The sequence below is a fragment of the Strix uralensis genome, chromosome 5 (assembly GCF_047716275.1).
Source record: "Strix uralensis isolate ZFMK-TIS-50842 chromosome 5, bStrUra1, whole genome shotgun sequence".
Lineage (NCBI taxonomy): Eukaryota > Metazoa > Chordata > Aves > Strigiformes > Strigidae > Strix > Strix uralensis.
In genome coordinates this window covers 63,965,994-63,982,538 of record NC_133976.1, presented here as the reverse complement: position 1 = coordinate 63,982,538, position 16,545 = coordinate 63,965,994, and the positions used below count along the sequence as shown (strand labels likewise).

At 39.1% G+C, this 16,545-nt stretch overlaps 1 protein-coding gene across 8 annotated transcripts in view; it reads left to right on the top strand.

Moving 5' to 3' along the window:
* Positions 1-13,021, top strand: part of STK38L (serine/threonine kinase 38 like) — a 54,534-nt gene extending 41,513 nt beyond the window's left edge. For all 8 annotated transcript variants that reach the window (XM_074871339.1, XM_074871333.1, XM_074871337.1 and 5 more), the window contains 8 exons: positions 188-342; positions 1,133-1,235; positions 1,995-2,056; positions 2,383-2,500; positions 2,923-3,046; positions 5,549-5,644; positions 7,300-7,391; positions 8,881-13,021. In XM_074871339.1, coding sequence (XP_074727440.1) covers positions 188-342; positions 1,133-1,235; positions 1,995-2,056; positions 2,383-2,500; positions 2,923-3,046; positions 5,549-5,644; positions 7,300-7,391; positions 8,881-9,008 — 878 coding nt within the window. In that variant the 3' untranslated portion in view covers positions 9,009-13,021. The remainder of the gene's footprint in view (positions 1-187; positions 343-1,132; positions 1,236-1,994; positions 2,057-2,382; positions 2,501-2,922; positions 3,047-5,548; positions 5,645-7,299; positions 7,392-8,880) is intronic.
* The last annotated feature ends 3,524 nt before the right edge of the window (positions 13,022-16,545 follow it).

Sequence of the window (16,545 nt, the reverse complement as noted above, 5' to 3'; positions counted from 1 at the left end):
AGTTTTACATCCAGTTTACTAATAAAGGATGTTGGGTTTGTAGGTCCTCGCAGTAATAGTTTTATAATTAGTAGCTATAAGGCCAGTTACAAGGTTAAATTTGGATTCTACTGGGGTTTCACACAGAATTAGCCCTGTGATTAAAATGTTCTGATTTCTAAGCTGTATTTTCTTCTCTTTTGATTAGGTGACATGATGACCTTACTAATGAAGAAAGACACCTTGTCAGAAGAGGAGACACAGTTTTACATTTCTGAAACTGTGTTGGCCATAGATGCTATTCACCAGCTAGGATTCATCCACAGAGATATTAAACCGGATAATCTTCTGCTGGATGCCAAGGCATGTAATGTGCATGTAAACTGCCTATGCTTTAAACATCTCAGTCTGCAGATAATGCCATTTATAGTGGTGCTAATCGGTGGGAACTAGTAGTGCCACACCAATGATTGAAACTAGCTGGAGTAAAGGCAGAAAATGGTCACTATCCTTTCCTTGTAGAACACCAATATACTTTAAGCAAAATCACCTTTTGTTGTTGGAAAGCCCTTTCAAGGCAAGCCCACTTAGGGTGTCAGATGCTCATATTCATACACATTAAAAACTCTTACACATAGTTACTTCAAAACAAATGAAAGCATGAAACATTCAGACAGTGCTAAATAACCAGTTCAATTCCTACAGTTATCTCATTTTATTACCCGCTCACCAGTGGAAACACTCTGTTAGACTGACTATAGTGAGCCATGAAGTGGACCCAGTAAGCATCATACACAAGTCTGTAGACTATCTAGCACTGATGTCTGGAAACTGAATAAAGCCAGGTTACCAAAATCAACAGGAATTTTGTCCTGAAGGCTTTCTCAGTCTTAGTGGTATCCAGTTCAAAACAAACCCAGGCAAACTAGCTGCCCTCAGCTGTTGCAGAATTGTAGAGGTAGCCATTCCCAGGGGGCAGTAACCTGTTTGAGAGAAAACATAGTCTCTCAGTACACCAAGATTCAAGCATCATTTCCCTACTTGGCCTGTGCAAGTGCATCATGGCCTGAGAAGGCACATGCAGTTATTAAAACTTTCTTTTTCAAGCACTACCTTTCTAAATTATGTTTTCTCTGATTATTTTTTTTTTTAGGGTCATGTAAAACTATCTGATTTTGGGCTATGCACAGGTTTAAAGAAAGCTCACAGAACAGAGTTCTACAGGAACCTTACACACAACCCACCAAGTGACTTCTGTAAGTATAAGGTGTCCTAGTTTAAATGTTTAAATAGTTTTGAGCTGCAGCTATGCTGCATCATAATTTATTTTTGCTGGGGTGAGCAAAATTCGTTAGGCTGATTGCTTTAATTGGAAAACTGGAAATGCCTGTTCCCTGGGACATGGAAGCATTTCACAGGAAAGAAATTATGATTTCTGCAGTATTAATGTATTTTTGCACATTTGTACACAGATACAAATACACATAATGTGATGTATCTGTATTTTAATTCTCATAACAGCTTTAGTGAAGTTAAATAACACTCTTGCAGAAGGACATGGGTTTCATGTGCCAACTTACTTAAGTCAGTGACAATCTCATGAAGCTTTTCATAAGAGTAAAGTTGTTCATCAACATGACTTGGTGACACATCCACATCAGTGTTTTATTCTACAAATGTAAAATTCCTCTGCAGTTCTTGGATTCTTCACTTGTTGCTTAAAAAAACATTGCCCTTAACTGAATATATGTTGCCAGCTGCAACAGTAAGTGCTGCTGATCTCAGATCAGTCCGTAAAACTTTTAGCAAGTTCTAAATTAGAATTGCTGATCATGTGTCCTACTTACATGATTTTCAGTTGCAAATTGGACAGTAGTTATTATCATTTTCCCATTTCCAGTTATAATCAAGTATTTGTTTCTAGACATTCTAAAGATACAAAATAGTTATTCTCATAGAATCTTATCAGTCTTTCTTAAATGCATTTATTATCTAATAACTGTTTTGTAAATTAGCATTTCAGAATATGAACTCAAAGAGAAAAGCAGAAACATGGAAGAAGAATAGGCGACAGCTGGTGAGTTAGTAAAATTATGTGTAATTTTTTTTGCTTTTAAACTATTTACAGAAAATGTTAAATAAAATCTTGGCATCTGATATTACAGTGGGAATATTCTATGACTGTCACATTTAGGAGGATGATTTCCATTTACTTTCAGGGTTCCCTGTGCTTACTCATCTGAAAGAATAATGTTCTTGGGACTTTAGATACTGTGAATTCTCAAATTAAGCATTCTTGTCCATCCAAGTAACAAGATCCTGTATGTGAATTCCCAGAAAAAGGTTTTGCAAAGTGTAAAACCACAGTATTTATCTCTTAAAGAATTTATTCTTTTTTTCCAGGCATATTCTACTGTTGGAACCCCAGACTATATTGCACCAGAAGTATTCATGCAGACTGGGTACAACAAGCTGTGTGACTGGTGGTCTTTGGGAGTGATTATGTATGAAATGCTAATAGGTATGTTAAAGACTCCAACTTAAGAATCATTCAAAGTGTTCAGAGGTAACAGGGGTCCATTAGTTCACCAAGTCTGATCCCCTGCATAGTGGAGGTACCAGAATTTCATTCAGTTCTACCTGAAGTAAGCCCCAAATTCAGCTTCCAGAAAATTTTGAAGACTTCCCACCTTTCCAAGAAGACAGGAAGAGATGATGCCTCAGTTAATTGTTTCAGTGAGTAACTTGTTCCCTATTAAATGTTTTTGACATTGCGTCTCATTACTTGGAAGTTACAAAGTAACCTTTAATGTTGCATTACAAAATAGAAAACTTTTGGCTAGTACTACTTGTTAGATTGGGAGCTGTAGTGGCAAAAGCAGAGGCCCGGGTCACTTTCCTCTTCTGGGAAAAGCTTGTTAATTTTTGAATTTATTTGTACAGGGTATCCACCTTTCTGCTCAGAAACGCCACAAGAGACTTACAGGAAAGTTATGAACTGGAAAGAAACATTGGTATTTCCTCCAGAGGTGCCCATTTCAGAGAAATCAAAGGATTTAATTCTAAGGTCAGTAACAAAAGCCCACTTCTGGTCACTCACCCAGACATAGTCATCTTCCATTAGGTTAACTTTCCAATCTGCATGAAGGAAGCTTCACATTGGTGGGAAAGTTGGTTTCTTCTGTGTCACATCCTTGATGGATTTTTGTAGTCTTTTTCCCTTTGCCATTTGTTTAACATGAAGGAATAAGCTGTAACGATCTTGGTTTGACCCATGGTATCAGGAGAAACAGAGCAGACTTGGGGAGGGGGGTGGGGGGGGAGGAGAGTGATTAACACACAATTTCTTTCAGAGGAAACTAGAAAATAACAGCTTGCCAGCCTTTAATGCGCTGAACAGAAATCTTTGGATGTTTTGGACTTACTCACATTTTCCAAAATGACCATTTTTAATCCATTCAGTTTGCACTGAAGTTTTTGCAAGGGGTTTTGGTGTCAAAGTCAGGCAGAAATGCTCTTTTGTGCTGGGAGGTTTCAGGGGGGATGTGGTTTCTGGCTTTTTTTTTTTCCTCCCAAAGATAATATTACAAACTTACACAATTTTGTTACAGTCAAAAAGGGGAACATACTTCCTGAGCTCTTTGCTGTTGCTGCTGAAGATGTCTTCCTCCTCAGTCTTGGCTGTGTTTGGGGCATTTATAGATAATACAGGCAGTTTATTTTTTAACATGTCTTGCTTATGAATTTACTTATACAGTGACTAGTTTTTTTAAATTAGGGTAAAACATCTTTAGTTATAGACGATTTACTCAAATGAGGTCAAAACAGCAGGTTAGGCAACAAACACCTGGCCTTTGAATACTTTGTCCATTATAGCTTGGACAAGTTAGACAACATATTTCAACTTAAAGGAAGTTGCAGACAAAGCTAAAGTTTCCTTATTTTTATGGGTATAGATAAAACCAAACTAAAATAAGCACAAGTTCAGACAAAGCCTGACAGATCCCAAGACCTGGTCTGGCTAACTGTTGTTACAAGGTTTGAGGTCTATTATTAGCACTTGGCATCAACCAACTGGCTGGGCTGCAGTAGAAATACAAGCAGGTTTTTTTTTCCCAAGTGACACTCAACTACAAGTAAAAGACCATCACAGTCTATAATTGGAGACAGTTTATAGCCTAACATGCTACATTACTAAATTACCTGCTGAAAATTTCAGTAACTAGCAAGAAGGTGACCTTTTTTGTATTGCAGTGTATTGATGTGAAAACTGCCTTGCGAATCTGGGTGATGTGATTGTGTGTAGAGATTATGAGTTCAGGATAACTAAATCAACATCCGAAGGCTTTGCTCATCTAGGCAAACAGGATTTCATTTAACAAAGGCCAACTGACTTTGAGAACAACAGGAGGCTCACATCCCCATGCTACCAAGTACTCCCCATTTCCAGAAGGTCATCAGGTGACTTCAACTTGGCAAGACCAAGCTTTTTGTTTGACAGGGGCATTTTTTCCTGTTATTGTAAACCTCCCTCTTTGTGTCACTGTTGACACCTTTTGCCATCCTCAAAGAAACTGCAAGGACAGTGTAAAAATATAAAGCAGTTATATCTTTGCTAACACATACAAAAGATAGATATGATTTAATGAACTCCTAGGCTAAACATTGGTATGTTCACCATATCCTTGGTGAGATGCTTCCAAGTCTTTTCCAGCCAGCTAGGCATTGGTCCAGAGGAGAAGGGTCAGCCTCTGCTGCTCCATGGAACAAATCCCTGATGTCACTGAGTTGCTGTTAGAGCTTTCACCTCTGTATTTTTCTTCTTTAGGATTTTATACTTCTCCTTGGTGTTTTTCCTCCTGCCTACTTGAGCAGGTAACAGTCCCATCTCAACAATCCTATCTGTCTCCAGTTTCATCTTTTTCTTCTTACTTGACTACGGACTTTCTCACAGCTGCTCTCATAGTGACAATTTCTTCTGGAGTCTGAGCTGAGATTATGCAGCTGGGCCGTATTAAAAATAGGCTTTGGTTCTTTGTACCACTAGTACCTGGACCTCTAAGGAGAGAGGGAAGAGGGGGTGACAGGGAGAATAGTGACGTGGCGTGTTTTGAATGTGTCTGGCTCACTGTAGTTCCAAAATGTGACATCAGAGAGTAGTCCTATTTCACTAAGTTTATCTGTTCCTGTTAGTTTGACTTTGAAACATGTTTAAATAGCTGAGAACATGCAGAGGAGTTTTCAGTGGTATGGACTTAAGCCTCCATTCCAAACTAATCTTACAGGGCTGGAACTTGAGCAACTTTTCATAAACATTGAAGATGGTGATGCAACAGTTTAGAGAACATGCAAGTTACCGTCATCATAGCTCTTTTGTTTTGGAACTCTTAACAGTATTCTGCTTCTACTATTTCCCTTCTCTCCTAGATGCAATGCTGCTTTTACGTTACCCGGTGATGCAACAATTTGAAAGAACTTTCTCAAATTCCTGATACAGGATCCACAGCAGTTGTATTTGCTGTTGCTTCGGTCTGCATTTATTGTAACATTTTCTTTTTGACTTTTTCAGGTTTTGTATTGACTCAGAAAATAGAATTGGTAGTAATGGAGTAGAGGAAATAAAAAGTCATCCGTTTTTTGAAGGAGTGGACTGGGGACATATCAGGTATATATATACACATTTTCTAGAGAGAATAAAAGACACACAAGCAAGAATTTCATGTACTATCATGTCAAGGATAATTATTTTCAGTTTATCTTTTATTTTGAAGAGCAGCTACAGGCAGTAGGTGGGTGACAGCAAAGGTTTTCAGGCCTCGCTGGCATTCATAGATCTGATCAGAGTTTAACTGTCTTGGGATGCCTCAGATTGCCCCAGAGTGCCCAGGATGGAAAGAAATTGTGGTAGGGTGGCTCTGTTATTCCTCATGTATGCTCTGATATCAGCAGAGAGCTCTTCTTCAAATAGTAATGGGCTCTGCAGCTATTGCTATAATCAATCTTTATTGTAATAGCACAAGAAAAGCAAACTCTATGCTAAAAATGCAGGGAAAATAGATGAATGAAGAGGAGAGGCAGCAAGTAGGAGGAAAACACAGGGCATGTCTTTACTGCACGTTGCAGATGCTACACCTGAGTGAACCAGTGTGTCTACAGAGCGCTGGGCAGAGGCACTGACTCACCTCATAGTTGCAGCCTCTGTGGCCACGTTCTGCTGGGCCAAGCCTGGGTAGAGGGCGCAGCTGAGGCAGCTGTACCAGTTCCAGCCTGAGCTTGTGCTTGCAGATGCTGAGCTACATCTGCATGTACCTAAAGTGGTAACACCTTTAGAGCAGACTTTGGTGGCCCCACAGAGACTTTCAGTTGAAATGATGGCTACTGTTCAGCTCCCTTTAGGGTTTGAGGTAGTCTGCTCTTTCAGTAATACTGCAGTATTCTACATGAAAATCCATACTGTGGGCGTGTGATTGTCCAGCTCTTGTACTTCTCATTTCCTCTGGTGCAGAAAGCTTCGTTTAACTTATCTTTTCAGTGTGGGAGACATTAATAAGCAGCAAGAGTAGAAACATATGTGTTCATGCCACATTTGGCGACCTGGCCAAATGGTCTCCCCGTTCCACCCAGAAGCAGATTTAACTGTAATTGTAATAATTACAACCATAATAACTTTGCAGGTGTAAATTAATGACTTTCCCACTGTGCCGTGTTCCAGTTTTGAATGCTTTTGTGGGACAGATCACTTGGGCAACTTTGAAAGCCACCTTAAAACTTCTTAAAGGGCTGCCTAATTGTTGAGCTAATAAAGCAGTAACATGTCAGAGCCAACTGATTTTGGATGAGAGATACTGGCAACTAAGTGTCAGAAATACGAGCTGCAGTCAAAAGGTATTTGGATGAGGTCCAGGCTGATGAGCACTGGAATTGTAAAGCAATGCATGTGATGGCTCCAAATACAAGTAAAATCCTGCTCAGCTGGGTAGGCTAGGTTTATGAAATGAAGGTAACCACAGTGGTTCTTGGTGACAACCAAGAACATGGCAATAGCTGTATGGCAGATAAGTGTGGAATGTTGCTTCAGTTAATGGGAAAACTATGATTTCCTCAAGTTTGCCAGGAAGATACTAATGCTAGATAGGAAACCAATAAATCTCCCCATGATTTATCATCAAACAGACGAGTCAGATACATCTCTGATGGACTCAGTGGAACCTTTGTGCTTTAAAAGGATGTTGTAACTGTAAAAAGCTAAGTTAATCAAAACTGGGATTTAATGTATCTTTTCCTAGTAGTCACTATTCTGGCATTTATTTCTATTTGCAGGGAAAGACCAGCTGCAATCCCTATAGAAATCAAAAGTATTGATGATACTTCCAACTTCGATGAATTTCCTGAATCTGATATTTTACAACCAGGTGAGACTGCCATTCCAAATTTCTATCTATTACATGCCATAATACTCCACAGATGTTGTTTATATTCATTTTTCTGATACCCTAATCAAGGTAATATACAGACTTGATCTAGAAACTTACTTTCAAATATAAATGTAAATCTGTGATCTCTCATAGCTTCTACTTCCTTAGAATCTTGGAGGGGGGGAAAAAAAGCCCACAGATTTTGTTAAATCTATTAGTAAAAATGGTTTGCATATATAGTGAGCACAGAAAACAGTACAGTTTCCCACCATACAGTCTAAGCAAATTCTGGTAAAACACTATGCACTGATTTGCTCTTGATCTTTAATGACTTTTGAGTTTCATGCCAAACATAAATGTTCACATATTTGTGGGCAAAAATTTTCGGACAGATGATTATTTAATATAGTGATTTATGAACCTGATTGGTTCTGCAACGCATTTAAGTTTTTTTAATTGTTAACTTCTATTGGCAAGTAGTAGGACATTTTTATACATAAAAGGCTTGATTCTCTGACGTGCCAAATTCTCTCAGCTCCCACTGTTTCAATTAATTATTAATGGCTTAAAGTTAGGCAGATATATAATGATTAATTGATGACAGATAAGTGTAGATGTGTCTAACAACCATAATCATCAAAAAACAGGGTTTTTTTTTTCTGAAATGGCTTTTATTTAAAGGAAAGGAAGTTTGTCCTTTTAATGCAAAAGCAATCAATCTCCAGTGCCTCAATTAAGCTGTAAGTCCATATTTGGATGTCAAGTACATTTGTGTTGGTTTTGGCATTTCAGACCCGCTAAAAATGTTACTGTACATCTAGATACCTAACTACAAACTTTGATATTGGTGTGTTTGGCATCTTGAGTTGAAAATATTGTTATAGAACTCTAAAAACAGCATCCAGAGAGCTAAATATAGAAGCCCACTGCAGTGAATGTCCATGGGCAGCATGCCAGCCATGTGGGCTGTTCATAAAATAGGAGGCTGTACAAGCCTCACTGAAGCTATAAGCTGGGAGGAAGTCCTAGGAGAGTAATATGTGCGTGGTATGCGTAGTTCTCTTGGGAGAACCTGAATATATCTTTTTCTTCTGTTTGTGGTAAGGATAACATGATATGTATACATGTGTTTGTTGTGCATGGAGCATACTAAATGTTTTGCATAACTGTATATCCTGTGGGTGTGTTAGAGGTTCCTGTCAAGGTATGCCTGTTATGGTATGTAGACATACTAAAGAAAAAAACCACCTCAAAACTCAAACAGAAAAAAACGTTTTCTGCTTCAGAGTTACATGCTGAAATTGTACATCTTAGACCATTGACAAAAGGCAACTGACCTGATTAGAAACAGGATTTCTTCAAGGAATTTCTTTTGACTGGAGAAATAAGAGTTTGGGGCTGTTTATGTCAGTGCTCTGTGAAAAATCCTCTCAGAAGCAGTGCTGGTTTTAATTGTGGTGTTTTTACTTTTGTTTCTGAATTCTAGTGCCAAACACAACGGAACCTGACTACAAATCCAAAGACTGGGTTTTCCTCAATTATACCTACAAGAGGTTCGAAGGGCTCACGCAGCGTGGCTCAATCCCTTCCTACATGAAAGCTGGGAAGTTGTGAAACAAAACACAAACACACAAAAGAAGTAATACAAACCTCAGGTAGCTGCATCACCAGACCCGCTTGGCATTAGTTATCAATACATTGACTCTGGTGCACATCAATTTCACAAGGAAATTCTACAGGATTAGGATTTCTAAGACTACTACAGGAATTAGTTGGCAGTGCCAGCTGGCTTTTTTTTTTTTGTTTTAATATTTGAATATTTTTGTTAACTTTATTATACAAAGGTACTGGAATAAAAGGAACGTACATCCCTTTAACTGTACTGCCTATGTGTGTATAATGGTTAATTATGCCTCTCTGTACTGTGGCTTTGTACTGTAAACCATCTAATCAACCCAGGAGTAAAACATACCATTTTATGCAGCATTGTTGTTATACTGCTTACCTGGTGGGTTTTAGATACGCAGTATAAGAAACCATTGCCCACATTTCCAAAATTCTCTGAGCAGTTGCTCAAGGGTGTTCCAGTTGTGGTCTGCAGATACCCCATGAGTGTGGCAACATGGAGTTGTTTTAAATAGCAGTGTCCCGTGGGCCTACTTTTGTACCCTGCCTACCCTTGCTTCTCTCCACTGGAGGGTTTTATCAGCTGATCATCCATTCTCTTTCTTCCTTTTTCCACTGTGTCTGGTGGTGACACAGTCCCTGTGATCTGGTTAGTGGTATTTCTGCTTTAAATTATAGTTGTTCAGTTTAAGATGATGATGCCTGTTGGCAACTTCAGAAGAAAAGAGGAATCTGAATAAAAAAAAATAAAGTTTTTTAACAGAAGGGAAACTTTCTGATACCAAGTTCTGAGGAGGTGATAGAGTTTCCAGGACTGCATTCCTACGTCTGCTGTAAAGCAGCTCATCTTTTTGCTACTCATAAATTAAATTGCCTTTTCTGTCTGTGCAAAACATATTCTAGAAAAGTGATCAAATTGCTGCTTTTTCTTTTTTGTCCCCTAAGAAGTTCCAGGCAGAAGGGATCCTGCTCTAGCCTTTTGTTTCCAGAATACCCTGTAGCAGCCTCTGCCAAGCTAGAGGAAATGGATTGCCCCACTAGACTCAGACTTTCCTGTGGGCTCCATGTTCTAGTATCTCCATCTAACATGGGCCATGGGATTACAAAGGATCAGCTGAGTCTGCAGCCCAGTTTCCAGGAGCCACAAACAACCACGACTGAATTGGGCAGAGCATCTAAAGGCTCTCCCCAGTCTGCAGGATGGTGACAAACTGACACCTGACATGGGTCTCCTCCTAGGTCGAGGAAATTGAAGCTGAAATCCCTCCATATGCAGGGTATGGTTTTGCTTCTCAGCCCAGCAGCAGTTCAGGACTGAATTGCACTCCTTGATCAGTTTCCAGTTACCTCGTTGCTGGCAAATGTATCTATATCTCTACCTGTACTAGCATATTATCTGCAGTATTTTGAATCTATCATAATACAGTAGAGATCTTTGATGTAATTTTCTGGTTACAAAAAAGATTTACAGCAATGAACAATTCCCCAGTAATTGAACAAGCAGAGTCGCTGTTGCTGTCTTCCTCTGAATGCAAGTGAAAGGCACTCTAAAACCTCTGCAACACCCACTGCAGTAAAGCACAGGCTATTTTGGCATACAGTAGGAAAGACTCCATTAGACTGGCTTTTGCAGCAAAATGGAAGTGGGTATTTATAAAGCTATTACAGAAGTATTTGTTGCTGTTAGGCACCATGGTATCAGCTGTTCTGAATTATTTGTATGCTTTAAAAACACACTGGGGTGTTCATCTGCTGCATAAAAGACCATTTACCAGCAAGATTTATGTGCATCAGTGGCTTACTGATCCAACAGCTACTAGGTTCTGCAAGGGCTTCAGTGATATCTTTCCTGCAACGTTTTGTCTCCCTTCAAGCATCTAATATCTGCTATTTATACTGCATTTCTACAAAAAACTTTAATCTTCAGCTCATCAAAGAGGAGTAGCCAGTACCTCAGGGCCCATCCAATTTATATAACATTATATCAGAACATGGCTAATACAAACTTTTGCCTAAATGCTGGACTTACATGGGAACAGCTCATTTATCTCCCAGTTTTTCTTCTCATACCTTACACTAATTAACACCCCTTTACTGCCATTGGGGCAAGATCCCTCAAATTCTCCAGTAGTGTTCTTAGCCTTGTCAATGTAGTGAAGCTCTACCTGTATCCATCCAAAGACTGCCCAAAACCAGTAACTTGCTTAAATCCACCTTTACACTTTCAGATTTCATTCTGCCAGTGCCCTAGCAGCTTCTGAGGCTTCTCAGGAAAGGAAATTCCTTTTCTAAAGCCTTCAATCCATTCTGTCAAGACAGAGGAGCTTGGGCAAAAACTATCAGATGCAAACTTGGCCTCAAAGGACACTGCTATTCAAACGAGAGTTTTTATTAGTCTTAATTTCCAATCTCATTCATGGGGCACTATGTGGAATTCCTGTGAACAACACATTGCAAAAGACCACAGTAACACTATTTGCATAATATAAAAAGAAGTCTTTGCTTGAACTTGCTAAGACAAGATAAGTGTCATGGAAACCGCAAATGTGCAGTAATACTGGTGACTTTTTTTTTTTTTTCCTGTGGGGTTTGAGGGCGAGGAGATAAATACACAATTTAAAGCTATCTGTTAAACAACTATGTCTGTACATACTCACTGGTTTACAAACTCGGGAAAAAGCTCAACCGTTATATTTGTAACACTAATGATAATACTCATTTAAAATTGTGGATGATTAATCATATCAGTGCTCACATAGGAGTTATATCTATAGGGAAACAGCCTGCAGCATATTTAGCATAAATTCCCGTATTGCGGTAGTTGATTTTTTTTTTTAAACATAGCATTATTTTAATCAGTAAGTCAAGTTAAACAAAATATTAACTACTGCTTTTAGGATGATACAATTTTTTTTAAAGGTGAAACTGTGACACCAATGGATTAAAGAGAACAGAAGGTTAATCTACACTGGCTTTCAAAAAACAGAAGTGCAACATATCTTTTGTTTTGTTAGTCTTATTCCTTTGGATGTTTGTGTTTTTTCCTTTGGCAATGTTTGTCACTGTGCCATTTATTTTTCTTATTCTTGGAGTACCAAAGATCCTGAAATGGCTTGATGATTGCAACCATGTGAAAATTTATTTTCTGGAAGTATGTTTTGTTAACTTCTGTTAAAATGTGGAATTGTGTATGCAAATTGTTATCAGAGGTTTGCTGGAAAGTTAATCTATTCCAGCAGGGAAAACTTGAGTGCATCGATGGAAGTGGTGAGCCTGAATCCAAATTCTGGATCTGAATACCCGGAAACTGGAGAGGAAGCTTAGATTGGGAAACACAGCTGAGCTTTTGCACTTTGTTCCATCTCCAGTCAGAGTGAGTGAGTGGCCTTAGGAAATCAGCAGAAGTTGTTTCATGTGCAAAAGGAGTTAAAAAAATTGCCGGCATTCAGAAATCAAATATTGTTGATACTGCATTTGCACTGTTAAATTTGCCTTGCTGGAGAGTTATATAAGTGTTATTTTTATAGGTCAACTGTTAAAACACCTGAGCCGTTGGATACAGTATGGAATAATAGCATCTGATGTGGGTGAATTCACCTAAGTGCAAAGGGGCTTGCTGAAAGCTCTCCACACTACTAAGATAAATGGGCATAAGCAGTATAAAGGGTGTTGTGTCGGCTCCTTCTAAAGAGGTGACTTTCCTCCTCTGCAAACAGCAAGTAGGGAATACTGCAGTTTAGCCCAGTTATACTCTAATGCTTAGGAAGTGCTCTCACTTTTTCAATAATATGAGCAATTAAAAGCATTGTAACATACTGTACCTTGTCCTTTTAATGTTGACATATTACAGCAGCTCGTTCTTGGAGTCAAAATGGCAACTGCTATATTTTTCCTAGACTGTTTCATTCGTTGTGGTTGGGAAAGTTACATAGAAGCATTATAAAAATTTATATGAGGCTTTTTACAGCATTTGAAAATAAAAGTAGCATTCTTTTTGTAAAGTTGCTGGTTTTATTTCTTCACACCAGTGTACTGGATTTGTTTATCTTCCAGAATGGAATTATCTAAGGAATTGAGACACTATTTTGTGTATTCTCGTCTTGAATTCCATAGACAGTGAAAACCCCAGTGTCACTGATCTCAGTCAGAAAGTAGAGATCACAAAAATTGCTCAACTTGTACCAACTGCAGTCATATGAAGCTACTTCTGAAATCATTATTGCTCTTCACAAGAGACCTTTCTTCTTCCCTGTAGACCATAATTTATTCAAGAGAGGCTTCCACAAGCAGTTGTGTTCTCTGGTTCACTATAGAAACAATTTTGTCCTCCTGTTCCTTACTGAGGTTAGAGCAGTGACAGCAGATGCATTTGTGAAACAGTCACATAAAAAAAGAGTTGAGCAGCTGAAAGCAGAGGAGTTAGCAGCTAGTGACTGGCCTCTGAAGCCCTCCAGTGAATAACAGCCCTCCCTCCACTTGAGAATTGCTGCTTTCAGTAAATAATACAATTTTAACAGAATTGTACAAATTCTATTTAATGGGATTACACTTTTCTTCCAGTAACCATATATTGTATCTCAGAGCTACATATCATAAGAAAATGTAGACTTATTCTTTATCCCCTTGCATTACCAAATTCAGTATTCCTCAAAAATAGTGGTAAATTCATTTATCCTCAAATTCAGTGGTAAATAAAAAGGCTATGCCTTCAGCATGTGGAGAAATTTTTTTTTTAAATCAACCACTTTTAAATATTATATACTAAAACACTATATATACAAATATCTATTGTGCATTTTTCATTTCTTTATTCTTGTACAAAGTGTGCCTTGTACATAAGCAAAACAATTATGCTTTGGACAATGAAAGGTCTTTTCTGAAAATCCTCCCATGGAAAGAGAAGGGAGGCATGTTCAAAACAGTCTGGCTTGCTGTTGAGAGTGATGACAATAGTGGTTCCCAGCTCTGGACTAGACAAGGATTTATTTGCAGTTCAGGAAGTGCTTCAGGTACTCCTTTAAGGTAATTTTATTTATCATGCATGTAAATTTTAAATATCACAGAGGTTCTAAAATGCCTATCCCATAGCTTAATTTCAGCAGGTTTTCAATGTGGGTGCCAGTAGTCTGTAACCCGTCAGCCATGCTGGGCTCAGCAGTGCTAGGCTCTGCTGCACAGAATGCTGTTCTGTCTAAAAGAAGTCACTGTCTGAGAGATACCAGGTGTGTTAACTATTGGGACAGTTAAAGGGCAAGTTAATGTATACATAATACAATGAACTTATTCTTTGTCAATAGTAATGGCACCTAGATTTGTACACTTCATCGCACAGGAACACTTGTACAGTTGGTGTGAGGGGAAATGAATCTATGCATGCAAAGAGAGTTCATCCCACTATCTCTTACTTCTCCCACCACCTCTCTCCAGGTTATTTGATAGCATGGAGGTTACTGTTCTCTGGGGAAAAGGGGCATGTAGGCTTGAACCTTCTCTTGCTGTGGAGGGAAATTAACCCAGGTTTCTCATTTCCCAATCAAGTCAGAGCTCTGCTAGGAACAGTTTGTTTCTGATTTGAACTGACCCTTGATGCCACATCTTGTTTCTGTACCAGCTGCTTTAATCTGTTTCTAGTGAGCCACCATCTGCTGCTGCTTCTCTCTTCTCTAGGAATATGTGCTCTGTCTATGTACTGTCCCCAGGCAGTCCACCTTCAATTGGTAGTAGCTCCTTCTCCTCCAGGTGTCTCTGCACATCCTCCCCCCTCCAAAGACAAAAGCTTTGCCCTTGCCTCTACATTTCCTGCCCACGAAACTAAATGATGTTGAAAGGGCAGCTCATCAGCAGAGTAGTAAGTGCTGTGACCTTGGAGCTGTTGTGTAAAAGTGTAACCACAGCCCTTGCTCCCCATTTTGAAAAAAGAGAGGGCAGCTCCAGATAGCAAGTGTTACATACACGCCAAGTCTATGTTACACCTTGTTTCCTTCCTGGGCTGAGGCAGAAGGATGGATGGGCTGGAATAGGAAGGTCATGGAGCTCCAGCCGCAAGCAGGTGCCAAGACATTCATTCCCCCAGGCCCTGTCCCTGCACACACAGCCATCCACAAAACTGAGACTCAAAATGGAAGCATTGATTTGAACATACATCTCTCTAGTGTTAGGACTTACGCAAAAACTGCAAGAGCTCTGCTAGTCTTGGACACTGATTTCTCGAAAAAGTCTACTTCTGACTTCAATATATCTATTTAAGAATAACGAATGATCAGATAAGAACTTCAGTGACTTTTTGGTCATGACAGAGTGAATCACTGGTAAACTAGACACACATCTCAAGATTCTTCAATCCAGCAGCCTGCCTTTAAGGTCTCATCCAGCTCTCACTGATGTCAGCAAAAGATCCCTATCTAAAGCCCAAAGAAACAACAAAGTGAACAAGCATGGTCTCCAAAGCGAGCTGTTTGCTTTTGTGTTCTTTACAAATGAGATGAAAAGATTTTATTATCTATACAACTCAATTGGTTGAAAAGCAGTATCTGAAGAGGAGGGCTTTTGGCTTCAAATACAATGGTGAGAAATTTGCACGGTACTTCTGTTATTAAAGAAGAAAATGCTACCTTTTTTAATAAACAAAATTAAACTAATGCCTCAAGGAAACTTCAAAATGCACAATTTATTTCAATGCCTTTTTCTGAAATAGCACAGTACATAATTGGGCTTCAGTATGGATTTTGCATATTCTAGGAAGCAGACAGATCGGCTTGACTTCTTGATTTGTGAAGTTCACAGGCAGCGAGCAATGAATGTGATGCATTCAGTTGTCTCAGTTCTGTTGAGTAACATTGGCCATATTCATGGGCCCACTCTGTGCAACAGTTGTTGGTTTCCCTTTTCAGTTAATTGTGCCTTGATTTATTGGCACAGATTGAAGGTGGTTTACATTTCTGCATCTTTGCATTGTTACTATACCAGCTGTTTAATATGAGGCTGTTAACACTTGAAAATACCAGGAATCTGTATGGTAGGTGCCAAGTCTACTTTAACCAAGGAGAAGACTTTCAGACAGTGATGTAATGCATTGTCGGGACCTTTGCAGGCAAGATGGATGAGATGACTGCAGCTTGGGAGGTTCACAGTTGGGTTGTGTGCAATCCCAAGAAAAGGTGTTTTGTCCTTGGAGGGATGCTGCCCCCACAGCTGTTTTTGTTTTCTTTTAGTCACAGCAGAAAAGGCCTGGGTGGGATCTCACTGATCCTGGTGAGGTAGGACTCAGCTTGGGGTCTGTGCCTTGTGCACCATGGGCACATTTGAATTGCTCTTCCTTTCAACAGGTCCCCTAGGCAGCTTGCTTTATCCTTGTGTAGGGATTTGTAACAGCAATACTGTTTTTCAGAGACATTAGGCTCTTGTGAGGCATTCAGAAAATACCCATTTCTGCCAGGAATGAAAAGGCTATTTAAATACTGAAGATTATTTTGGTTTTAAATCAAAAGTGGCACCATCAAATTGGGAGACTTCTAGGTAAGAGGTT